The 27,458-nt window shown below is 51.0% G+C and overlaps 1 protein-coding gene across 1 annotated transcript in view; it reads right to left on the reverse strand.

The window, feature by feature from the left end:
* Positions 1–27,458, reverse strand: part of LOC140724060 (WD repeat-containing protein 26-like) — a 168,244-nt gene that overhangs the window by 47,855 nt on the left and 92,931 nt on the right. Inside the window, 7 exon segments of the mRNA XM_073038544.1 lie at positions 418–556; positions 4,340–4,496; positions 7,026–7,071; positions 7,073–7,124; positions 23,132–23,268; positions 24,022–24,078; positions 26,627–26,726. Coding sequence (XP_072894645.1) covers positions 418–556; positions 4,340–4,496; positions 7,026–7,071; positions 7,073–7,124; positions 23,132–23,268; positions 24,022–24,078; positions 26,627–26,726 — 688 coding nt within the window.

A 27,458-nucleotide genomic window follows, 5' to 3' on the forward strand; every position in this document is an offset into this window, starting at 1 on the left:
TCCCGGGGTCAGACACAGAGTGAATCTCCCTCCACATCGTCCCCATCACACACTCCCGGGGTCAGACACAGAGTGAATCTCCCTCCACACCGTCCCATCACACACTCCCTGGGTCAGACACAGAGTGACGCTCCTTCCACACCGTCCCATCACACACTCCCGGGGTCAGACACAGAGTGAATCTCCCTCCACACCGACCCATCACACACTCCCGGGGTCAGACACAGAGTGAATCACCCTCCACACCGTCTATTCACACACTCCCGGGGTCAGGCACAGAGTGAATCTCCCTCCACACCGTCCCATCACACACTCCCGGGGTCAGAGACAGACTCCCAGGCCATGGAATAACATTTTTGGGAGTCGGTGGTGATTCACAGCGCTCCCGGTGTTTGAACAAGAAGAATTGGGACTCACCGGGTCCACTTGCCAGATGATGACGGCGTTGTCCTTGGACCCTGTTGCCAGCTTTGTGCTGTCGTTGGAGAACTTGCAGAACCACACCTCGTTGCAGTGCTCGGTCAGGATCTGACGGGTATAGCAAGGGAACTGCTTCCTGTGGGAGCAGAACACAGCACTGGGTGTACACGGCAGAGGGTTTCAGACCAGCTCCCTTCGCTGCCCTTGCACCAGCATCTATTTGATCTCTGCTGTACACTCACTGTGAAGCTACAGCGCAGAAACAGGCCTTTCGGCCCATCTCATCTGTACTGGCCCGGTCCCAACTCCCTGCATCTGGACCACAGTCCTCCATCTGTGTACATCCCCAAACTTCTCTTAAACATGAAATCCAGCCTGCATTCTTTCACTGCTTGCTCTGGCAGGTCACACCACACTCTCACCACCATCAGAGTCAACAAGTTCCCCTCAGACTCCTTCAAACATTTCGCCTGTCACCCTCTAGTTGTCATCCCAGCCACTCTCAGTGGAAAAGCCTGCGTGCATTTTCCTTACCTCGACTCGTTGTAATTTTGTACTGCTCTACGTGTAAGACTGCCCTCATTCTCCTGCAGCCCAGTGAAAAGTCTTAACCTGGTCACCATTTCCCATGAACTCCAGATGACACTCTCGCAAACTTCCTCCGCACTCGTTAAATCTTATTTACATCCTTCCATAGGCCACCAAAACTGCACAGTCCTCCAGTTTACCCCATTATCAAAACTATTAAATACAGCAGATGATAACCAACGATGGTAGCAGGAATGGTCGTGACCCCAGCAGGTAACCATCCATAACAAATCCCAGCCATCAACCAACAGGCCCGGCACGATCAGCCCCCACCCCAGACTCCTCCCTCACACAAAGAAACGTTGTTAAAACTCTTCCCTGACACTGGCTTCCTGACTCCACTTCCTGCTGTCCAAACAAAATGGAACCTGCGTGGCCTGATGAAAGGACTCGACCCGAAAACTCGACCATCCCTCTGCCTCCTCAGATGCTGACTGGCCTGATGCAGGGACTCTACCCGAAAGCTCGACCATCCCTCTGCCTCCACAGATGCTGACTGGCCTGATGCAGGGACTCTACCCGAAAGTTCGACCATCCCTCGGCCTCCACAAATGCTGCCCAACCCACTGGGCTCCTCCAGCAGTTATTTTCTGCCTGTAAAACTTGCTACACACTTGCCCACCAGTCAGGTACCCCATTGCTGTAATTTAGACACAGATCCCACACTGTGTCCCTTCATCTCTCTCCATAGATGCTGAGTATTTGCAGTGTTCTCTGGGGTGTTTCAGATTTCCAGAGGGAAATTCGCGCAGTGGGCTCTGGGTTTGATGGGGCACTCACAGGCGTTCTGGTTACCGCACTGTCCAGACATGTTTCCGTCACACTGAGAAAGCTTCACTGTCACCAACGCACAGGTATGCAGTGAAATTTGTTGTTCTGCAGCGACTGTACAGTGCTTGACGTAATAAACCTTCAGTTACAGAAAGCAGTATGTACAGAAATTAGAAATTACACTAATCTGTATCCAGAGAGAAATACAGTACTGTGCAAAAGTCTGAGGCACATACTGTATGTAGCTCAGGGGCCGAAGACGTCTGCACAGTAACGTAGTAATTTTATCATTTGCACTGTACTGCTACCACAAGGAAACCCAGTTCCTTGCAGCTGTGCGTAACAATAAACCTGGTTCTGATATGGGTCTCTATCGAGGACTGAGAGGTAATGGTATCTGGGTCATCTAATACTGAATGCACGCATACCATAAGACCGAGCAGCAGAATTAGGCCATTCGGCCCATCGTGTTTGTTCTGCATCCATCATGGCTGATTTATTATCACTCTGTACCCCGTCACAGCCTTCTCCCAGTAACCATGACAATCAAGGACCTTTAAATGACTTGGCCTCCACCACTGTCCACGGATTCACCATCCTCTGGTTAAATAAAACCCTCTGTTCTAAAGGGATATCCTTCCCTACAAAAGCTTTGCCCACTAGTCCTAGGCTTGCCCACTATAGGAAACATCCTCTCCACATCCACTCTATCTGTGTCCTCTGGTCCTAGACTCCCCCACTATAGGAAACATCCTCTTCACATCCACTCTATTTGTGTCCTCTGGTCCTAGACTCCCCCACTATAGGAAACATCCTCTCCACATCCACTCTATCTGTGCCCTCTGGTCCTAGACTCCCCCAGGATAGGAAACATCCTCTCCACATCCACTCTATCTGTGCCCTCTGGTCCTAGACTCCCCCAGGATAGGAAACATCCTCTCCACATCCACTCTATCTGTGTCCTCTGGTCCTAGACTCCCCCACTATAGGAAACATCCTCTCCACATCCACTCTATCTGTGTCCTCTGGTCCTAGACTCCCTCACCATAGGAAACATCCTCTCCACATCCACTCTATCTGTGTCCTCTGGTCCCTAGACCTCCCCCACTATAGGAAACATCCTCTCCACATCCACTCTATCTGTGTCCTCTGGTCCTAGACTCCCCAACTATAGGTACATCCTCTCCACATCCACTCTATTTGTGTCCTCTGGTCCTAGACTCCCCCACTATAGGAAACATCCTCTTCACATCCACTCTATCTGTGTCCTCTGGTCCTAGACTCCCCTACTATAGGAAACATCCTCTCCACATCCACTCTATCTGTGTATTCTGGTCCTAGACTCTCCCACTATAGGAAACACCATCTCCACATCCACATCTATCTGTGCCCTCTGGTCCTAGACTCCCCCACTACAGGAAACATCCTCTCCACATCCACTCTATCTGTGTCCTCTGGTCCTAGACTCCCCCACTATAGGAAACATCCTCTCCACATCCACTCTATCTGTGTCCTCTGGTCCTAGACTCCCCCACTATAGGAAACATCCTCTCCACATCCACTCTATCTGTGTCCTCTGGTCCTAGACTTCCCAACTATAGGTACATCCTCTCCACATCCACTCTATTTGTGTCCTCTGGTCCTAGACTCCCCCACTATAGGAAACATCCTCTCCACATCCACTCTATCTGTGTATTCTGGTCCTAGACTCTCCCACTATAGGAAACACCATCTCCACATCCACATCTATCTGTGCCCTCTGGTCCTAGACTCCCCCACTACAGGAAACATCCTCTCCACATCCACTCTATCTGTGTCCTCTGGTCCTAGACTCCCCCACTATAGGAAACATCCTCTCCACATCCACTCTATCTGTGTCCTCTGGTCCTAGACTCCCCCACTATAGGAAACATCCTCTCCACATCCACTCTATCTGTGTCCTCTGGTCCTAGACTCCCCAACTATAGGTACATCCTCTCCACATCCACTCTATTTGTGTCCTCTGGTCCTAGACTCCCCCACTATAGGAAACATCCTCTTCACATCCACTCTATCTGTGTCCTCTGGTCCTAGACTCCCCAACTATAGGTACATCCTCTCCACATCCACTCTATTTGTGTCCTCTGGTCCTAGACTCTCCCACTATAGGAAACACCATCTCCACATCCACATCTATCTGTGCCCTCTGGTCCTAGACTCCCCCACTACAGGAAACATCCTCTCCACATCCACTCTATCTGTGTCCTCTGGTCCTAGACTCCCCCACTATAGGAAACATCCTCTCCTCTATCTGTAAGTGTATCTCTATCCATCACTCTACCCATCTTCCCCTTTTTCCCAACCATCATTCCCCTCTCCCTGCCCCCTTTCCACTCTCAGTCCACAATAGAGACCCACATCAGAATCAGATTTATCATAATCATGTCATGAAATTTGTTTCTTTCTCCAAATTTCCTGACATGCTATGGTGATTGTGACAGGTCAGTGAGCTGAGGTGACAGAGGACGAGGCAGTGGGTGGGACAGGGTTCGAGCCTCCCCTGACACCCGCTCATTCTCACCTGCTGCAGGCGTGGTCCATCAACAGCGAGACTGAGTCCAGGTTGGTGTCGGCTTTGGTGTTGTGGTAGAGACAGCGGTCCCTCTGTAGCTCCACGGCCTGCCTGAGCAGCGTCTGTAGGCGGCGGGGAGGCAGCATCACGGAGGGCGGGAGGTACGCTGAGTGCAACACGGAAAGCAGTCTGTTCAGCTCTCCACTGCCGTCTAAACGCACGTGACTTCAAGGCCAAATTACTGGGTTTGAGGTGAGGGAAAGTGTGTGGTGGGAGGAGAGGGTGGGCAGTAGGTGCGGCTGGTGAGAGGAAGTAAGAATGGTCTGACTGCTGAGAGAGGGAGAGGATGTACGGCGACAGAGACTTTGAGAAAGAGAGATTTTGTGTGACACTGTGAGCAGAATTTTGAGAGGGGGAGAGGGAGAGACTGTGTGAGAGAGATTTTGAGAGGGAGAGAGAATGTGAGGGAGAGAGTCTGAGAGAGATTTTGAAAGGGAGACAGAGAGTCTGTGTGAGAGAGATTTTGAGAGGGAGAGAGAGATTTTGAAAGGGAGACAGAGAGTCTGTGTGAGAGAGATTTTGAGAGGGAGAGGACGTGTGTGTGAGTGTGAGAGAAAGAGGGAGAGAGATCGAGTGAGACTGTGAGAAAGATTTGGTGAGACAGAAAGAGAGAGACAAGGAGAGAGAGAGATTGTGAGAGAGAGAGAAACAGAGAGAGGGACAGACAGAGAGGGAGAGGGGCGGGAGAGAGAGAGAGAGAGAGAGAGAGAGAGAGAGAGACACACACACACAGACAGAGAGAGACAGAGGCATGCCAAGGGGGACAGAAGGGCAGAGAGACTGTGTGGAGAGAATGATTTTGAGAGGAGAGCGAAAGAAAGAGGAGTATGACTGGGGAGAGAGTGGAAAGGGAGGGAAATGGACAATAAGGAGGAATGGCATGGAGTGGGAAGGTGGGGGTGGGAAGGGAGACTGGAACAAGGGTACAGTGAATTGTAATGTACCAAGGACCATCATTCTGCCATCTGAAAGGAGGGGAGGTATCTATAATGGAGTCTCCCCCCACCCCCCCGTATATCAGAACAGTCTCATACCACAGTGGACTCCTAGACCACCTGTCAGTGCTGGGGCTGGGACATGCTCCATGTCTGTACAGCTGGAACACAACTAGAAATGACTAATACCAGGGGGCATCACTATAATGTTGCTGGAGGAGAATAGAAGGGGAATGTCAGAGGTAAGTTTGTGAGTGTGATAATAGGGACAAGCTCCCACTACCTATTAGACGCTCTCAATGGCGTGCGTCTCGAACAGCCTCTGACAACCCAGTCCAGCTCCCGGCCTTCACGTGTGGCTTAGTTACTAAGCCCAGTGGAACGGTTTCTACTGACAGGAGAAAGGGGAGAGGCGGGTTACTGGCGCCTTGAATCCAGTCGCTTCGGACAGATGGGGCTCATCCAGGAGAAGGAAATCTCTGATCTCAAACCCCCACTGCTTTGAGGCTATATTCGCTCACGGGGAAGGCTTCCGGAGTAAACACTGAGGGAAATATCTCGAGCTGGACTCCCTGAGGCAGTCCTACATGGAGTTCAATGCTGACTGGAAATCCCCTTGATGCTGCAGGTAACAAACTGTATCGGTCTCCGCCGTTCAGCAGACACGGGCAATGCTTGCTCTCCACGGCGTACTGGCCTGGCGTCCATGGTTAACGTCCCGCGAAGGGTGGCGGTAGAGGCAGATAGGCGCGTGGGTGATGGAGGGAAGGGCCAGGTTGATACTAGAGTTGGTTAAGAGGTCGCAGCAACATTGTGCCACAGGGCCTGCACTCAGCTGTAATGCTCAAAAGGGTTAAACTGTTATCATGTGCACCGAGACACAGTAAAAACCATCCAGAATGATCACTCCACACACGTCCATCAAGACAGTGAAGAGAAAACACTTTATGATGATCGCAGCTGATTCTATGCCGCCCTGCTCTGCCACTTCTCTATCTTTCAGCTGTTTATCCGCCCCACTCTAAACCCGGCTACTGGTGCAGCAAGGCGAGGGTTAAGGATCGCGTGCAGTCAGCCCAGGTACGGCAGATCCCCAAGGGCACAGCTTCCCTTTGCTCAGCCGGGGACCGGGGCCATTTGGCACACGGACACGAGATGACGATGCAAATGAAAGATTCTCGGGGTCAGTTACTATTGGTCAGTTACTTTGCTAATTCTGAAGTGTTATTGGCCTTTACACAGAGATTCTACTGGCTATTAATACCAGCACTGCTGTGTGATTGGTGATTGATTACGCAAATAAGGAACGTGAACATACACAAGGTTGCCAATGGGTCAATTTTGGTACCCAGCCAGATTAAAAATAGCCCTTTATACCATTCTGTCCAGAAACGCATTTCTCGGTCCAGAATTCATCACAGTGCGATAACGGGGGCTGTGCAGTTCTCCTTGTACATGATAAAGTGCGGTTGGGGAACCAGAGAGTTCTCGAGAGTCCAGTTATTCGAGCTTCTCTGAAAGGAGAAATTTCTATAGAATTCGGTTTTAAATGACCGGTCCCTAATCGTTGCAATTCTGTCCACCTTGTTCAAGGCTCTCCTGCTGGTGAAAACGTCCCAACACCAGCCCTGTCAAGCCCTCTTTGAATGCTTGAATAAGATCCCCCCCCCCCCCCCCCCACTGTTTCCTTGAAGACTTACTGTGAAGCTTGTCCAGGAGTTTGGTTCGCGAAGCACTGCCCTTGCCCCTCCCACTCCGCCTTGGCTCGGAGATCATTCGCGTCACTGCACATCAGGTACCTGTCGGGGTGGCGGGAGAGGCAGATACGTTTAGGAGACTCTTTAGAATTCCCCGAGGAAATAAAAAGCAGGATATACAAAGGAGAATCTGTGGATGTTGATTACGTGGATTTTCAGAAGGCCTTTGACAAGGTGCTGCTTAACCAGATCCCACGGTATTAGCGGACAGAGCAGTGGCTGACTGGCAGGAGGCAAAGAGTGGGAACAAAGGGAGCCTGTTCTGATTTGCTGCCGGTGGCTAGTGCTGCTCCACAGGGGGTCGGTGTTCAGACCAATTCTTTTACGTTACACGTCAATGACTGGATGATGGAATTGATGGCCTTGTAGCCAAACTTCAGGATGACACGAAGACAGGAAATGTTGAGGAGGCTAGAGAGGACTTAGATTAGGAGAATGGACAAATAAGTGGCAGATGGAATACGGTGTTGGGACGTGTACGGTCATGCACGTTGGTAGAAGGAATTAAAGGGAAGACTAGTTTCTAAAGAGGGAGAAAACTCAAAAATCAAAGGTGCTGAAGAAATTGGACGTCCTCTTGCAGGATTCCGTGCAGGTTGACTGGAGTGATGAAGAAGGCAAATGCAATGTCAGCATTCATTTTGAGAGGACGAGACTATAAAAACAAAGATGTAATGATGAGGCCTCACTTGGGGGAATCGTGCGCAGTTTTGGGACCTTATCTAAGACCTTGCAGAGCGTTTGCAAGAGGTTCATGCAAATGAAAAGCTTATTGTTTGAGGAGTGATCGACGGCTCTGGGTCTTTACTGGCTGGAATTTAGAAGAATGGGGGGGGGGGAATCTCATTGAAACCTGTTGAATGCTGAAAAGCCTCGATAGAGTGGATGTTTCCTATAGTGGGGGGAGTCTAGGACCAGAGGACACAGATAGAGTGGATGTGGAGAGGATGTTTCCTATAGTGGGGGAGTCTAGGACCAGAGGACACAGATAGAGTGGATGTGGAGAGGATGTTTCCTATAGTGGGGAGTCTAGGACCAGAGGACACAGATAGAGTGGATGTGGAGAGGATGTTTCCTATAGTGGGGGAGTCTAGGACCAGAGGACACAGATAGAGTGGATGTGGAGAGGATGTTTCCTATAGTGGGGAGTCTAGGACCAGAGGACACAGATAGAGTGGATGTGGAGAGGATGTTTCCTATAGTGGGGGAGTCTAGGACCAGAGGACACAGATAGAGTGGATGTGGAGAGGATGTTTCCTATAGTGGGGGAGTCTAGGACCAGAGGACACAGATAGGTGGATGTGGAGAGGATGTTTCCTATAGTGGGGGAGTCTAGGACCAGAGGGCACAGATAGAGTGGATGTGGAGAGGATGTTTCCTATAGTGGGGGAGGTCTAGGACCAGAGGACACAGATAGAGTGGATGTGGAGAAGATGTTTCCTATAGTGGGGGAGTCTAGGACCACAGATAGAGTGGATGTGGAGAGGATGTTTCCTATAGTGGGGGAGTCTAGGACCAGAGGGACACAGATAGAGTGGATGTGGAGAGGATGTTTCCTATAGTGGGGAGTCTAGGACCAGAGGACACAGATAGAGTGGATGTGGAGAGGATGTTTCCTATAGTGGGGGAGTCTAGGACCAGAGGACACAGATAGAGTGGATGTGAGAGGATGTTTCCTATAGTGGGGAGTCTAGACCAGAGGACACAGATAGAGTGGATGTGGAGAGGATGTTTCCTATAGTGGGGGAGTCTAGGACCAGAGGACACAGATAGAGTGGATGTGGAGAGGATGTTTCCTATAGTGGGGGAGTCTAGGACCAGAGGACACAGATAGGTGGATGTGGAGAGGATGTTTCCTATAGTGGGGGAGTCTAGGACCAGAGGGCACAGATAGAGTGGATGTGGAGAGGATGTTTCCTATAGTGGGGGAGTCTAGGACCAGAGGACACAGATAGAGTGGATGTGGAGAAGATGTTTCCTATAGTGGGGAGTCTAGGACCACAGATAGAGTGGATGTGGAGAGGATGTTTCCTATAGTGGGGGAGTCTAGGACCAGAGGCACCTCCTCAGAATAGAGGGATGTCTATTTGGAGTGGAGATGAGGAGGAATTTCTTTGGCCGGGGGTGGTGAGGACTGTGGAATTGACTGTGCCTGGGCCAGGGCTGACCCCAGGATGCTGATGGTGGGGACCCTCCTGTGAGGTTGAGAGGGTTGACAGTTCCATGTTCCCAGGTGTGAACATCACCAACGTCCTGGTCCAACCACGTCGATGTCATGGACAAGAAGGCTGTCCTTCCTCAGGAGACTAAAGACATTCGGCATGTTCCCGTTAACTTTTACCGATCTTCATTGGCACACCAAGGGAAACATTCTATCGGGATGCTCCACGGCTTGGCACTGCACGTGGCTGCAAGGAGCTGCAGAGAGCTGTGGCCACATCATGGAAAATCAGCCTCCATTCTGTGCACTCTCTTTGCTGCCAGCAAAATCCAAGACCCCACCCATCCCAGACATTCTGTCTTCTGCCTTCAGCCAGAGGATACAAAATGCTGAATGCACATACCACCTGGCTGAAGGACAAGGAGGCCTCACAATCTGATCTTTCGCCCTCTCGTCTCCCTGCAGAGTCACCTCTCTGTGAGCAAACCAGAGGGTGGGATCCTGGGGTGAGTAACCTTCCCGTCATAGCAAGTTGGGCCAAGGGCCTGTTTCTGTGTTGTCTGACTCTGTGGTGCTATGACTACATGGCACAGGTCAGGAGGGGTGATGGGACGTTCTCTGGGTGAGTCCAGCTCCAACAACTCTTCAGGGCCGCATCCCATCGACCGCCCTTCTCGTACAACAGTCTTATAATAGCAGGGTAGAAGTTGTCCACTACACTACCACTTTATGGTGCGTTGATAAAAATCGATAGAGACGTGCCGAATTGCTTTAGGGAGTAGAGGCGTCGGTGAGCTTCCTTGAGCCTGACACCGAGGATGCTGCTGGAGTTAAACAATAGAACAGAGCTGCTTAGAGCTTATCCTGAAATGGCAGGGTGAGCAGCCAGAGGTCGTGGTACGTTTGGTTCCAACGACATAGGGAGGAGGTCCTGGAAACTGAATACAGGGAGACAGGAAGGAAGCTGATAAGCAGCACCTCAAAGGTAGGAATCTCGGGATTGACAGAGAGGATGGGAATAGAATGAGGTGGCAGGTAAATGCGTGGCTGAAGAATTGAACCAGGGGCAGGGATTCAGGTTTCTGGATAATTGGGACCTCTTCTGGGGCAGGTGGGACCTGTACAAAAGGGATGGGTTGCACTAAAACCTGAGAGGGACCAATATTCTTGAGCTGATGGGAGTGGTTTAAACTAATATGGCAGGGAGTTGGGAACCAGAATGCCAGAGCTGAGGATGAGCCTGCTGGTGATGTAGATGATAGATGTAACATGAATGTAGAAACATAGAAAGCCTACAGCACAATACAGGTCCTTTGGCCCACAAAGTTGTGCCGAACATGTTTCTACCTTAGAAATTACTAGGCTGACCTATAGCCCTCTATTTTACTAAGCTCCATGTAGCCATCCAGGAGTTTCTTAAAAGACCCTATCGTATCTGTGTAAAAAACTTACCCCTGACATCTCCTCTGTACCTACTTCCAAGCACCTTAAAGCTGTGCCCTCTCGTGCCAGCCATTTCAGCCCAGGGGAAAAGCCTCTGACTATCCACACGATCAATGCCTCTCATCATCTTATACACCTCTACCAGGTCACCTCTCATCCTCCGTCACTCCAAGGAGAAAAGGCCGAGTTCACTCAACCTATTCTCATAAGGCATGCACCCCAATCCAGGCAACATCCTTGTAAATCTCCTCTGCACCCTTTCTATAGTTCCACATCCTTCCTGTAGTGAGGCGACTAGAACTGAGCACAGTACTCCAAATGGGGTCTGACCAGGGTCCTATACAGCTGCAACATTACCTCTCGGCTCCTAAATTTCAATTCCACAATTGATGAAGGCCAATACACCGTATACCTTCTTAATCACAGAGTCAACCTGCGCAGCTGCTTTGAGTGTCCTATGGACTCGGACCCCAAGGTCCCTCTGATCCTCCACACTGCCAAGAGTCTTACCATTAATGCTATATTCTGCCATCATATTTGACCTACCAAAATGAACCACCTCACACTTATCTGGGTTGAACTCCATCTGCCATTTCTCAGCCCAGTCTTGCATCCTATCAATGTCCCGCTGTAACCTCTGACAGCCCTCCACACTATCCACAACACCTCCAACCTTTGTGTCATCAGCAAATTTACTAACCAATTCTTCCACTTCCTCATCCAGGTCATTTATAAAAATCACTAAGAGTAGGGGTCCCAGAACAGATCCCTGAGGCACACCACTGGTCACCGGCCTCCATGCAGAATATGACCCGTCTACAACCACTCTTTGCCTTCTGTGGGCAAGCCATTTCTGGATCCACAAAGCAATGTCCCCTTGGATCTCGTGCCTCCTTACTTTCTCAATAAGCCTTGCATGGGGTACCTTATCAAATGCTTTACTGAAATCAATATACACTACATCTACTGCTCTTCCTTCATCAATGTGTGTTGTCACATCCTCAAAAAATTCAATCAGGCTTGTAAGGCATGACCTGCCCTTGACAAAGCCATGCTGACTATTCCTAATCATATTATGCCTCTCCAAACGTTCATAAATCCTGCCTCTCTGGATCTTCTCCATCAACTTACCAACCACTGAAGTAAGACTCACTGGTATATAATTTTCTGGCTATTCCTACTCCCTTTCTTGAATACGGAAATAACATCTGCAACCCTCTAATCCTCGGGAACCTCTCCCGTCCCTATTGATGATGCAAGGATCATCGCCAGAGGCTCAGCAATCTCCGCTCTCACCGTAGCCTGGGGTAGATCCTGTCCAGTCATGATGACTTATCCAACTTGATGTAAGGAAGGACAAGCCAATGATTGGGTACAAATGCAGACAGAGCAGAGTCAAATTGTACTGCAGAGGCAAAATTCAAAAGGGCAAAGAATGCAGGACTGAAGGTGCTGTGTTTAAATGCGTGTAGCATTCGGACGAACTCATGGGGCAATTAGAGACTGGTTGGTATGACGCTGTGGGCGTCACTGAGTCGTGGCTGAAAGAAGGGCGTAGTTGGGAGTTTAACATCAAAGGAAATACCTTGTATAGAAAGGACAGGCAGGAAGGCATGGGCGGTGGTTCTGTTGGTGAGAGACGGAATTACGTCTTTAGAAAGGTGACACAGAGCAAGAGAATGCTGAATCTCTGTGGGTGGAGTTAAGAAACTGCAGGAGTAAAAAACCATAATGGGAATCATATACAGGTCTCCAAATAGTAGCCAAGATGTGGGGTTGATATTGCAAAGGGAGCTGGAAAAGGCATGTAATAAGGGTAATGTCACTAATGGAGGACTTCAATATGCAAGGGGATTGGGAAAATCAGGTTGGGTCCGATCACAAGAGAGGGAATTTGTTGAATGCCTACGAGATGGCTTTCTGGAGCAGCTTGTGCTCGAGCCTACTCAGGGAAAGCCGTCTTAGATTGGGTGTTGTGGAATAACCCAGATCTTATTAGGGAGTTTAATGGAAAGGAACCCTTAGGAAGCAGTGAGCATAATATGAGTGAATTCAAACTGCAGTTCGAGAGGGAGAAGCATAACTCACTTGTATCAGCATCGCAATGGAATAAAGGGAAGTACAGAGGCATGAGAGAGGAACTTGCCCAGGTGGACCGGAGGAGGATACCGGCCAGGATGACGGCACAGCAGAGATGGCTGCAGTTTCTGGGAACAATTCACAAGGTGCGAGATTGATATGTCCCACTGAAGTAACTCTCAAAAGGCGGGGGGGGGGGGGGGGAAACAGTGGCTGACAAGGGAAGTTAAGGACTGCATAAAAGCCAAAGAAAGAGCATATAAGGTAGCAAAAGTGAGTGAAAAACTGGATGCTTGGGAAGCTTTTCAAATCCAACAAAAGGCAACTAGAACAGCTGTAAGAAGGGAAGATACGAAATGAGGGAAAATTTGCCAATAATATAAAGCAGGATACTAGAAGATTTTTCAGTTATATAAAAAAGAGCAAAAGGGAGGTGAGAGTTGATATTGGACCACTGGAAAATGATGTTGGTGAGGTAGTAATGGGGGACAAAGAAATGGCAGATGAACTTAATGAATACTTTGCACCTGTCTTCAGGTGCAGAAGACACCAGCAGTGAGCCAGAGGTCTGTGAATGTCAGGGAGCAGGACTGAGTACCATCGTTATTACAAAGGGAAAAGTCCCAGGCAAGCTGAAAGGTCACCTGGGCCAGATGGACGACACCCCAGAGTCCTGAGAGAGGTCGCTGAAGAGATAATGGATGCATTGGTCATGATCCTTCAAGAATCACTTGACTCTGGCATGGTCCTGGAGGAGTGGAAAATTGCAAATGTCACTCCACTCTTTCAGAAGGGAGGAAGGCAAAAGAAATGAAATTATAGTCTGGTTAGCCTAACCTTAGTGGTTGGGAAAGTTTGGAGTCTATTGTTAAGGATGTGGTTTTGGGGTACTTAGAGAAAAATGATAAAATAAGTTCAAGTTAGCATGGCTTTTATAAAGGGAAATCTTGCCTGACAAATCTGTTAAAAGTTCTTCGAGGAAGTAACAAGCAGGGTGGCTAACAGAGAGGCAGTGGATGTCATTTAATTGGATTTTCAGAAGACATTTGATAAGGGGCCACACAGGAGGCTGCTTAAATACAAGATCCTATGGCATTACAGGAAAGATACCGGCGTGGATAGAGGGATGGCCGAGAGGCAGGAGGCAGCAAGTGGGAATGGGGGGGTGGGGGGGCTTTACTGGCGTGGATAGAGGGATGGCCGAGAGGCAGGAGACAGCGAGTGGGAATGGGGGGTGGGGGCGCTTTACTGACGTGGATAGAGGGATGGCCGAGAGGCAGGAGGCAGTGAGTGGGAATGGGGGGGCTTTACTGACGTGGATAGAGGGATGGCCGAGAGGCAGGAGGCCGTGAGTGGGAATGGGGGGGCTTTACTGACGTGGATAGAGGGATGGCCGAGAGGCAGGAGGCCGTGAGTGGGAATGGGGGGTGGGGGTGCTTTACTGACGTGGATAGAGGGATGGCCGAGAGGCAGGAGGCAGTGAGTGGGAATGGGGGGGCTTTACTGACGTGGATAGAGGGATGGCCGAGAGGCAGGAGGCCGTGAGTGGGAATGGGGGGGCTTTACTGACGTGGATAGAGGGATGGCCGAGAGGCAGGAGGCCGTGAGTGGGAATGGGAGGGCTTTACTGGCGTGGATAGAGGGATGGCCGAGAGGCAGGAGGCAGCGAGTGGGAATGGGGGGTGGGGGTGCTTTACTGACCTGGATAGAGGGATGGCCGAGAGGCAGGAGACAGCGAGTGGGAATGGGGGTGCTTTACTGACGTGGATAAAGGGATGGCCGAGAGGCAGGAGACAGCGAGTGGGAATGGGGGGTGGGGGCGCTTTACTGACGTGGATAGAGGGATGGCCGAGAGGCAGGAGGCAGTGAGTGGGAATGGGGGGGGCTTTACTGACGTGGATAGAGGGATGGCCGAGAGGCAGGAGGCCGTGAGTGGGAATGGGGGGGCTTTACTGACGTGGATAGAGGGATGGCCGAGAGGCAGGAGGCCGTGAGTGGGAATGGGGGGGGCTTTACTGACGTGGATAGAGGGATGGCCGAGAGGCAGGAGACAGTGAGTGGGAATGGGGGGGGCTTTACTGGCGTGGATAGAGGGATGGCCGAGAGGCAGGAGGCAGCGAGTGGGAATGGGGGGTGGGGGTGCTTTACTGGCGTGGATAGAGGGATGGCCGAGAGGCAGGAGGCAGCGAGTGGGAATGGGGGGGTGGGGGGGCTTTACTGGCGTGGATAGAGGGATGGCCGAGAGGCAGGAGACAGCGAGTGGGAATGGGGGGGGGGGGGGGTGCTTTACTGACGTGGATAGAGGGATGGCCGAGAGGCAGGAGACAGTGAGTGGGAATGGGGGGGCTTTACTGACGTGGATAAAGGGATGGCCGAGAGGCAGGAGACAGCGAGTGGGAATGGGGGTGCTTTACTGACGTGGATAGAGGGATGGCCGAGAGACAGGAGGCAGCGAGTGGGAAGGGGGGGTGGGGGGGGCTTTACTGGCGTGGATAGAGGGATGGCCGAGAGGCAGGAGACAGCGAGTGGGAATGGGGGGTGGGGGTGCTTTACTGACGTGGATAGAGGGATGGCCGAGAGGCAGGAGGCAGTGAGTGGGAATGGTGGGGCTTTACTGATGTGGATAGAGGGATGGCCGAGAGACAGGAGACAGCGAGTGGGAATGGGGGGTGGGGGTGCTTTACTGACGTGGATAGAGGGATGGCCGAGAGGCAGGAGACAGCGAGTGGGAATGGGGGGGGCTTTACTGATGTGGATAGAGGGATGGCCGAGAGACAGGAGACAGCGAGTGGGAATGGGGGGTGGGGGTGCTTTACTGACGTGGATAGAGGGATGGCCGAGAGACAGGAGACAGCGAGTGGGAATGGGGGGTGGGGGTGCTTTACTGACGTGGATAGAGGGATGGCCGAGAGGCAGGAGGCAGTGAGTGGGAATGGTGGGGCTTTACTGACGTGGATAGAGGGATGGCCGAGAGGCAGGAGGCAGCGAGTGGGAATGGGGGGTGGGGGTGCTTTACTGGTTGGCTGCTGGTGATTGGTGGTGTTCATCAGGGGTCAGTATCTGGACTGCCACGTTTCATATTGTTTGTCAGTGATTTAGATAATGGAATTGATGGATTTGTGACAAAGTTTGCGGATGATAAGGAGATAGGCGGAGGGGTGGGTAGTGGTGATGAAGCAATGCGATTGCAGCAAGACAGACAAATTGGAAGACTGGGCAAAAAAGAGGCAGATGGAATACAGTGATGGGAAAATGAGAATACATTTTGGTAAAAGGAACAATAGTGTGGACTGTTATCTAAATGGGGAGACGTTTCAAACATCAGAGGTGCAGAGGGACTTAGGAGACCCCGTGCAAGGCTCCCAGAAGGTCAATTTACAGGTTGAGTCTGTGGTAAAGAAGGCAAATGCAACGTTGGCATTTATTTCAAGAGGAATAGAATACAAAAACAAGGAGATAATGCTGAGCCTTTACAAGACACGAGTCGGGCTGCATTTGGAATACAGTCAACGGCTCTGGCCCCCGCATCTCAGAAAGGATGAGCTGTCATTGGAGAGAGTCCAGAGGAGGTTCGCAAGGATGATTCTGGGAATGAAGGGGTTAACATACCAGGCATGTTTGGAAGCTTTGGGCCTGTAGTCACTGGGATTTAGAAAAATGCAGGGGGATCGCATTGAACACTACCAAATGTTGAAAGGACTAGTTAGGGTGGATGTGGAGAGGATGTTTCCTATGGTGGGGGTATCCAGAACTAGAGGGCACACACAGCCTCAAAATTGAGCGAATTGAGCAGTGTCCTTTTAGAACATAGGTAAGGAGGCATTTTTTTTAGCCAGAAAGTAGTGAATCTGTGAAATGCTCTGTCTCAGACTACGATGGAGGCCAAGTCGGTGGGTGTATTGAAGGCGGAAGTTGATCGTTTCCTGATTGGTCAGGGCATCAAAAGACATGGCAGGACGGCAGGTGTGTGGGTTGAATGGGATCCAGGATCAGCCACGATGGAATGACAGAGCAGACTCGATGGGCTGAATGGCCTTATTGTGCTCCTATGTCTTATGGACAGGGGCTCTGTTGGTTAAATAAAATGAAATCAAATCCTTAGAAAGAGGTGGCATAGGATCAGAAGATGTAGAATCCCTGTGGGTAGAGTTCAGAAAGATCCTGATGGGAGTTATATACAGGCCTGTGAACAGTAGCCGGGATGTGGGCCACAGATTACGATGGGAGACAGGAAACACCTATCAATAGATCAATGTTCCGATCGTTGTGAGGGATTTCGGTAGATTGGGACAATCAGGTTGGTGCTGGATCCCAAGAGAGGGCATTTGTAAAATGCCTACAAAATAGCTTTTTAGAGTGCATTGTGGTTAAGCCCACCAGGGGATCAGCTATTCTGGATTGGGTATTGTGAAATGAACCAGATGTGGCGACCCACTTTCTGCGCAGGCGAACCGGCTCACAAATAGCCAGCGCGCGGGGGGAGACTTTGGTAATGCACCTCTGACGTCATTTCCACCCAGAGAGGGCAGGCGCTAGGGATTAAATGCCAGCGCCGCGAAGTTTGAATAAACTAGTCTCGAAACGACTTACCGACTGCGTGTCATTATTTCAGCGCTGTGTGTAGCACATCGCTACATTGGTGACCCCGACGGTCCAAACGGGATTTGGACCAAAGATGACCGACTCTTCATCTGTTCACGCAGTTTCGCTAAAACTGCCGTCTTTCTGGACGCTGCGACCACGCGTGTGGTTTAGCCAAGCAGAAGCCCAGTTCCAGATTCGGCAGATATCCTCTGATTCCACACGTTACTATCACGTGGTGAGCGCTCTTGACCAGGAGACGGCCGCCCAGGTTGAGGATTTCATACAGTCACCCCCGGAAGAAGGCAAATATGAAGCATTCAAAGCTCTGCTCATTGGGACCTTTGGCCTCTCACGGCGTGAGCGGGGTGCCCGCCTGCTTCACCTGGACGGTTTGGGAGACAGACTGCCGTCAGCATTGATGAACGAGATGCTGGCCCTGGCTGACGGACACAAGCCCTGCCTCATGTTCGAGCAAGCGTTCCTAGAGCAACTGCTCGAGGACATACATCTGCTGCTGGCCGACGCAGATTTCAGCAACACCCGGAAGGTGGCGGCCTGGGCAGACGTGCTGTGGAAAGCCAAGAGGAAGAGCGTGGCGAAGGAGGAGTTCAAGAGGATGGAGGAATTGGGGATCGTACGGAGGTCCGACAGCCCATGGGCCTCCCCCCTGCACATGGTGCCCAAAGCAGCCGGGGGTTGGAGACCATGCATCGACTACCGCAGACTGAACGAGGCTACAACTCCAGACCGCTACCCCGTTCCGCACATACAGGACTTTGCAGCAAACCTGCACGGGGCAAGAATCTTTTCCAAAGTAGACCTCGTCCGGGGATACCATCAAATCCCGGTGCACCCTGAAGACATCCCCAAAATGGCACTCATCACCCCGTTCGGCCTGTTCGAGTTCCTCCGAATGCCGTTCGGCCTGAAGAATGCTACACAGACGTTCCAGCGGATAATGGATGTGGTGGGACACGACCTGGACTTTGCGTTCATCTATTTGGACGACATCCTTTTAGCCAGCAGTAGTCGCCAGGAGCATCTGTCCCACCTCCGCCAGCTCTACTCCCGCCTGAGTGATTTCGGCCTCACGATCAACCCGGCTAAATGCCAGTTCGGTCTCGATACCATCGACTTCCTGGGCCACAGGATTACCAAAGACGGGGCAACACCTCTCCACCAGGAGAGTTCATACCAGCCCCCAAGGGGGCAAGAGGAAGAATCCGCAGCAGTCCTGGACAGACTACGCGAGAGGCTCAGCAACCTGGCCCCCGTACCGACTTCACAGCACGGACAGACCCCGACCCATGTACCCAAAGACCTGCAGAACTGTAACTTTGTGTTTGTACGAAGGGGCGGACACCGGGCACCGCTACAGCGGCCGTACGAGGGGCCATTCAAGGTGATCAACAACAACGGGTCCACGTACGTTCTGGACATTGGGGGGAAAGAGGAGGTTTTCATGGTGGACCAACTCAAACCAGCCCATGTGGGCTTGGCGCAGCCGGTCGAGGTTCAGGCACTGTGGCACAGAGGCAGACCTCCCAAACAGAGGCTGATCCAGACTGTGGACATTGGGGGGTGTATCGCTGGTTCTGGGGGGGGGGGGGGTGTTATGTGGCGACCCACTTTCTGTGCAGGCGAACCGGCTCACAAATAGCTAGCACGCGGGGGGGGGGGGGGGGAGAAACTTTGGTAATGCACCTCTGATGTCATTTCCGCCCGGAGAGGGCGGGCGCTAGGGATTAAATGCCAGCGCCGCGAAGTTTGAATAAACTAGTCTCGAAACGACTTACCGACTGCGTGTCGTTATTTCAGCGCTGTGTGTAGCACATCGCTACACAGATTTCATTAGGGAGATTAAAGTAATCATAATTTTAGAATTCACCCTGCAATTTGAGAGAGAGGGAGAGAGAGGGAGAAGTTAAAGTTACATGAATCAACATTACAGTGGAGTATAGGGAATTACAGAGGTGTGAGAGAGGAGCTGGCCAAAGTTGATTGGAAGGGAACACCAGCAGGGATGATGGCAGAGCAGCAGTGGCTGGAGTTTCCGGCAGCAATTCAGAAAGCACAGGTTAGATACCTCTCAAAGTTGAATTAGTATTCTAAAGAAAGTGTAACACACTGTAAGGTTTCACTGCTAATGTAATGGTTTCTCTACAGCAGCAGTGTTTAGGTTATGACTAGAGATAACAGGGCTATGGAATGCCGGACTATCCAATGAGAGGCATGTTGTTCTTTCTTGTGGGTCTGGAAGAGAGATTTCTGCAGTCTTGTCGGTGAGGGAAGAAGGAGGAAGATGTGTGTGGAGACAGCGGACGGAGTGGACTGGGAGTGAGAGTCCAAAGGTCAGCAATGCTTGGAGGTCGATGGTTGACAAATGGCCGTATCAGAGAGCTCCAATGTGCACTTTTGACATTTTCCTTAAAATGGGCCCATTTTTCTTTTTTTTCTTTTACTAACCCTATATTCAGATTAAGATTTATAAAGTTCAATTATTTAATTGCATATGGTGTACTGTCTGATATTTTGCGGTGTGGATTTGTAACCGGGCAACACATCATGCAGCATCCACACAAACGAGATTTCTCAGTTTGGCTGGGCCAGGAGTTGTCTTCTCCTAGACGAACATGTGCTGGCTGAGCCTGAGGGTTACAAAAGTATGAAGCAACCATGACTGATAAGAAATACAGCAAAAAAGCAATATAATATAGCAAAAATCAGGAAGGTAGAGGACTGGGGGGCTTTTAAAAGCCAACAAAAGGCAACTACAACAGCCACAAAAAGAGGGAAGTTTAACTAGCCAATAATATTAAAGAGGATACCAATAGTTTTGTTCAAATATATAAATGAAAGGCAAGAATGGACATCAGACAGCAGGAAAATGACACTGGAGTGGTAGCAAGGGGGGACAAAGAAATGGAACAGATATATAGCGTCAGTCTTTATTGTGGAAGATGCTAGCAGTATGCCAGAGGTGTTAGTGTCAGGGCAGGAGTGAGTGAAATTGCTGTTACTAAGGAGAAGGTGCTTGGGAAGCTGAAAAATTTCAAGGTGGGTAAGTCACCTGGACCAGATGGTGCACACCCCAGGGTTCTGAAAGAGATGGCTGAAGAGATTGTGCCGGCATTAGTAACGATCTTTCAAGAATCACTAGATTCTGGAATGGTTCCAGAGGACTGGAAAATTGCAAATTTCACTCCTCTCTTCAAGAAAGGAGGGAGGCAAAAGACAGGAAATTGTTGTGCAGTTAGCCTGACAGTGGTAGGGAAGACATTTGAGCCCATTATTAAAGATACTTGGAGGCTGAACTCTTTGGATCCTGGGTACATATTGTTGAGTGATGAACGGACCTGATGGACAATGGGGTGCAGAGTTAACCATTCCCAACCCCCCTCCTGAGAACCACGAACTATTGCTGTTGTTATGCTGCTCATGAGAGAGAGATAAAGCCCAGGCAAGGACATCTGCTACAGATAAGAGGGGGAGAGAGACTGTTGATTTACTGTATTATGACTCTTCCTGGATTATTTACCTTCCACTACAAGGACTGTACTTTGCTCGTTAACATTCCTCAGGAGATAGCAGGAATGGCCTGATTTGATGGACACGGTCATTCAGAGTTGATGGATAGCTGAGACCCCGTGAGTGGGGATAAAAGACAGGTCTGGAGAGACACCTTTCAGACACACCAGTGGACACTGACTGAGTGTTGGGAACCCACAGAAAGGTGGGGGCTTCGGAGACCGAACCAGGAGATCGGTCAGTAAAACTCACAGTGTTACAGCTGGGCCGGTGGGGACTTGTGTGTGTGTCCACTCCTGCCAGAGTGACGAGTCCACCACAGAAGAACAGTCTAGCTGAAGACCAGAGGGGTCATAACTGAATGACCACAACGACACAACGGATTAAGAAAGCCACAAAAGGTTTGCCTGCCGCAGCTGTTGCTGTTACATCTCGCTCTCTCTCTCTCTCTCCAACGATTTCAATACAACAACCATAACTACATCAGCATTTATGAACTGAACTCTATACTTTTCTATGACAATTCATTGACCCCTAGACATCGATAGAGCTTGTTTATTATTGATTATTATTATTCCTACACTTTTAGGTTTATTACTGCTAACTTGTTTTATATGTATATTTGCATTTTTGATATTGTATTGTGTAGTTTACTAATAAACACCTTTAGTTTGGTACCACCAGACTCCAACGGATTCTTCTTTCTCTGCTGGTCAGACACCCAGTTACGGGGCACGTAACAATATAGAATAATGGCACTGCTGGTGGTCACAACCATGTGAGGGGGGACAGTTGCTGATACGTGGGGCAAAGAGTCTACTGGAGGAAGACAGGGGCCAAGCAGCACAAGGAACTGCTGACGTTGCGAGTTGAAACCCTCCATCAGGCCTGAGACAGACGCCACTCGACCTGCTGCAGACTGTCCGCTGTAACCCAGTGAGGTGCAAGGGGAGGCTTCCAGTTAGAAGGCGGCCCGCTTGGTCACGGCCGCCTCTCCAGGTCCAACAAATGGCACAATCGTGTGTCTGGATTGTCTTTCTTGTGATTGTAAGACCCAGTTTGATATCGGTATTACAGTGCCATTCAGCAGGTAGCTGCCTGGCCTTGGCTGTATCACGGAACTGGCCCTCAGGCTGCGCGTGGCTATCCCAGCCACCCGGAGAGCAGAGGGGCGGTGGGCGCGCCGGGTTGCTGGTTAGCTCTCCAGGGTTTGGTCCAAGGGAGACAAGCTGGATCCGCAGCTGACCCAGAGTGAGATGCGGAACTGCTGCTGCCGGTTCTTACAGAAACATGGTTCCAGGACAACATCCCACACACCGACAATCTAAGGCCATGCCACTCAGGGACTTGGGCTAATGCTACGACTGCACGTGCTATTATAAATACACTGGATCGGGCCATCGGCTAATTGGGGCAGCCGCTTATTCGAGACAAGCCTTAAAGAACAAAAACTAATCGAGAAAATAGACTGGATTCATTTGTTTATCTGGGATACTAAGCCACTATCTTGGGACAGGGGACTGCTGCCAAATAGCTTCTAACTAGCTTCAGTCACATGCGCTTGTGCAGCTATGAGTCACTACACCACGCAAACAGTTTTTAAACAGTGTCAGTTGTGTGTGTTTTTCTGTTAATGATTTTTGTCGAGAAATAAGCAGTAAGACAATTCCGAACTGTTTTGCTGTTTTCAAGCATTCAGTCTTGGAGATGCCAGAAACTGCTGGGAACAAAACGAAACTATTTCACTACTTCAACAAGTTTGGAACTATGGAGAACATGGAGGTATCGGCGATCATCTTGAATGTTACAATGAAAATGAAGACTTGGAGGATGCAGTCTTCAAGAAGGCAGTCCATTATCTGCACTGACTTTGTTCATTTACAGTCAAAGGAAACAAACGGCAGTGTACACTGGGTGAATTCCTCTGTCGATAACTAGTGCACAGTTTTACAGTACTGTAGTACTATTGACAGAGTTCTAATTTGCTCTCAATTTCATTTAGGTACATAATTTGTTACTCAGTTTGTCTTTTTACACACACACCTTTTTAACCGCTTCCATGAAACTTGGCCGCTTAATTGGGCCAAAGCGTACTGGTCCGGTCGTGTCCCAGTTAACCAGAATCCACCAAACGTGAGCTGTGGGTCTCTGTCGGTACTGTGTTTCACACTGTGACCCCAGAGGAAAGTTGTTTCGTTTACACGTGAATTAAACCCGAGTTTGCTCGGGCGAGCTCCCGCAAGCCCTGACTCACCCGCTCAGAGCGTGTATCCGTTCCGTGTTGTACTTCAGGGGCGTCAGCTCGAAGCGCAGCACCTGCAAGGCTTCCAGCACCTTGCCGTCGTCCAGGAACTCCAGGTACTTCTGCTCCAGCAGCAGGAACTTCATGCGCTGTGCGGAAAGCACCAGGGTTACAGGGTGCCGGGAGGGGCGGGGAGACAGACAGGGGACTGCAGGCGCCAGAATCCTGGGGGGGGGGTGGGGGTGGACGTACCAGGTCGGGACCCTGCAACAGGGCAGGGAGGTAGCCAGTAGGAAGAGGTGAGGAGGAGGAGAGGAGACAAGGCAGGCGACGGATGCAGGTCAGAAGACGGATGGGGAAGGGGAGGGGTGGAGGGTGGGCAACAGGCAGAGCCAGGGGGAAGAGTAAAAAACAAAGCATAGAGCGAGGTGGAAGGAGGGGGAGGTGACAATGGAGAGGTGGAGAGAGGAGTCGGAGGGTGATAGCTGGAAACAGATTAAAAAAAAGAGGGTGGATGGCCAGAAGGTAGTAATAGGATATAAGAGACTGCAAGGGCTTGGAACGGATAAATAAGGTGACGTGGAACCAGATAAGAGAGAGGTAAGGGTCTGATGAACCAGTTAGGGTGGGAAGAGACCAGCCGAGTACTACATCCACATACACCCGTACTCGGTGGGTATGGAGGAGGTGCTGAACCAGAGGGTGTAGGGACGAATGGCATGGGCTACGCCACCACAAGAGATGAGAACCTCGCACAAGGAAAACTCCCCCCCTCAGCCAGCACCAGGCTGCATGCGACGCACTCTCCTCCGCCGGGTTACCGACTACAACCGAGCTGACGCAGGGGTGCGGAGTGCTGCCTGCCGCGCAGTGTTTACCCAGGCACACTCGGCGGTACTTACCACAATAGCCTGGGGCAAGTGTACCAAGGACTTGAGCTCTGTGAGGTCAGCTTCGGCCTAGAGGGAAGACAAGACTGCAGTCAGCGCTCAGGGCCCAGGCGGAAAATAAACCCGCTACCAAGCAGCAGCTGCTGGGTCCATGTTTAATTCTTAGATTTGACTGTTTCTTTTTGCAGTTTAACAATTATAGAAAGCTCTGGAGGCCTCTGTTCTGCATTATTTGAATAACCGCCTTCGCGCTGGTTAAGGTAGAACAGCTGTTTTCTCATTGGTTAACTTAGGACTGCATTATTTGAATACCTGCTTTCTTATTGGTTAACTCTTATCTACAAATCTGTATGGAATTTTTCTCATAAAATACTTCAACACAGCAGTGCCATTTTCTTAATATCACGGTTCTCCTCACTTAGTAGACCTCAATCGATGTCTGTTCGACTTTCCCTTGTTCCATTAGCTCTTAATAACAGAACTGGAAAGCAACACGTTTGGTGCCATTTTCCTGAATTCTGCAGGAACCTTTCAAAAGGTCAGAATCCAACGGCCCACAGAGTGCCCATACCAACATTACCACACCCACCGGAGGCTAATGGCATTCCCTGCAGTTAAACATCAGACAGCTGAATCGGAGCCAGGAAATGAGGGACAGTCATTTACCCCCTGGAGTCGCGACAGGACTGAACTGAACATTATTGTCCTGGACCAATCAGTCAGTGCTCCTCCGTCTCAGAGAATCCTGTTTGCCATATTGTCTGCTAACTAGGCTGGGCCACTCTCCAACAAGTTGCAGCGACAGAAGAGGTAGCAGATGGAAAGTCTGTGCACTCGGAGTGAATCAGTTCCTGTTGGATCCGCTCAGTGAACACACTAGCCAATGCCAGGGGCAGGGCAGCACAGTCACAGAGTAAATCTCCCTTCACTCCATCCCTTCACACACTCCCAGGGTCAGACAGAGTGAATTTCCCTTCACTCCATCCCTTCACACACTCCCAGGGTCAGACAGAGTGAATCTCCCTCCACACCGTCCCATCACACACTCCCGGGGTCAGACACAGAGTGAATCTCCCTCCACACCGTCCCATCACACACTTCCGGGGTCAGACACAGAGTGAAGCTCCCTCCACACCGTCCCATCACACACTCCCGGGGTCAGACACAGAGTGAAACTCCCTCCACACTGTCCCATCACACACTCCCGGGGTCAGACACAGAGTGAATCTCCCTCCACACCGTCCCATCACACACTCCCGGGGTCAGACACAGAGTGACCCTCCCTCCACACCGTCCCATCACACACTCCCGGGGTCAGACACAGAGTGAATCTCCCTCCACACCGTCCCATCACACACTCCCGGAGTCAGACACAGAGTGAATCTCCCTCCACACCGTCCCATCACACACTCCCGGGGTCTGACACAGAGTGAATCTCCCTCCACACCGTCCCATCACACACTCCTGGGGTCAGACACAGAGTGAATCTCCCTCCACACCGTCCCATCACACACTCCCGGGGTCAGACACAGAGTGACCCTCCCTCCACACCGTCCCATCACACACTCCCGGGGTCAGACACAGAGTGAATCTCCCTCCACACCGTCCCATCACACACTCCCGGGGTCAGACACAGAGTGAAGCTCCCTCCACACCGTCCCACCACACACTCCCGGGGTCAGACACAGAGTGAAGCTCCCTCCACACCGTCTCATCACACACTCCCGGGGTCAGACAGAGAGTGAAGCTCCCTCCACATTATCCCCTCACACACTCACGGGGTCAGAGAGAGTGTATCTCCCTCCACACTGTCTCATCACACACTCCTGGGGTCAGAAACAGAGTGACCCTCCCTCCACACCGTCCCATCACACACTCCCGGGGTCAGACACAGAGTGACCCTCCCTCCACACCGTCCCATCACACACTCCCGGGGTCAGACACAGAGTGACCCTCCCTCCACACCGTCCCATCACACACTCCCGGGGTCAGACACAGAGTGAATCTCCCTCCACACCGTCCCATCACACACTCCCGGGGTCAGACACAGAGTGAAGCTCCCTCCACACCGTCCCACCACACACTCCCGGGGTCAGACACAGAGTGAAGCTCCCTCCACACCGTCTCATCACACACTCCCGGGGTCAGACAGAGAGTGAAGCTCCCTCCACATTATCCCCTCACACACTCACGGGGTCAGAGAGAGTGAATCTCCCTCCACACCGTCCCATCACACACTCCCGGGGTCAGACACAGAGTGAAGCTCCCTCCACACCGTCCCATCACACACTCCCGGGGTCAGACACAGAGTGAATCTCCCTCCACACCGTCCCATCACACACTCCCGGGGTCAGACACAGAGTGAAGCTCCCTCCACACCGTCCCATCACACACTCCCGGGTCCTTGAAGGGGTTCTCTCAGCACAGGTTAAAATTCTGCATGAGGTGTTGGAGTATGTGACAAACATCAGCTGATAAGCGATGCTTTCCTGAATTCCCCACATTACTCAGCTGGGTTGAAAATGGAATGGGAAACAGCCCAGCGACTCTTCGCAGTGGGAGAGCCGACTGTTCAGTCGTCTGCGCCTGGGTGAATTTGCTCGGAAGCTGACGTTACCTTCTCCCAGTCTCCTTCGGTGACGTGGTTCCGGAACTTGGTGGCCGACGGATGCTCCAGGCTGCAGCCCGTCTCCTGCATCAACTGTTCGACTGTCTGGCTGCACGGGGCGAGAAGCAGAACAGAGAGGGGGTAAGACCAGGGAGGGCAGAGAGACACAATCCAAACCGAGCACCACCCCTCGCAACTTAAACATTCACAGGGTGAGTAGCTGAACAGAGAGGGTGTAAGACCAGGGAGGCACAATCCAAACCGAGCACCACCCCTCGCAATTTAAACATTCACAGGGTGAGGAGCTGAACAGAGAGGGGGTAAGACCAGGGAGGGCAGAGAGACACAATCCAAACCGAGCACCACCCCTCGCAATTTAAACATTCACAGGGTGAGGAGCTGAACAGAGAGGGGGTAAGACCAGGGAGACACAATCCAAACCGAGCACCACCCCTCGCAATTTAAACATTCACAGGGTGAGGAGCTGAACAGAGAGGGGGTAAGACCAGGGAGGGCAGAGAGACACAATCCAAACCGAGCACCACCCCTCGCAATTTAAACATTCACAGGGTGAGGAGCTGAACAGAGAGGGGGTAAGACCAGGGAGACACAATCCAAACCGAGCACCACCCCTCGCAATTTAAACATTCACAGGTCAAAGTATGTAATCAACGCCGAGATTCATTGTCATTCCGCTTCAATGTAAAACTAATCACATAGACTGAGAACCAACCGTTGTTCAGAAGAGAAACTGAGCAAGTAAATAAAATAAAACTAATATATACCCTCAGTGGTCACTTCATTAGGTATGCTTGCTCGTTAATGCAAATATCTCATCAGC

The sequence above is a fragment of the Hemitrygon akajei genome, unplaced genomic scaffold (genome assembly GCF_048418815.1).
Source record: "Hemitrygon akajei unplaced genomic scaffold, sHemAka1.3 Scf000156, whole genome shotgun sequence".
Lineage (NCBI taxonomy): Eukaryota > Metazoa > Chordata > Chondrichthyes > Myliobatiformes > Dasyatidae > Hemitrygon > Hemitrygon akajei.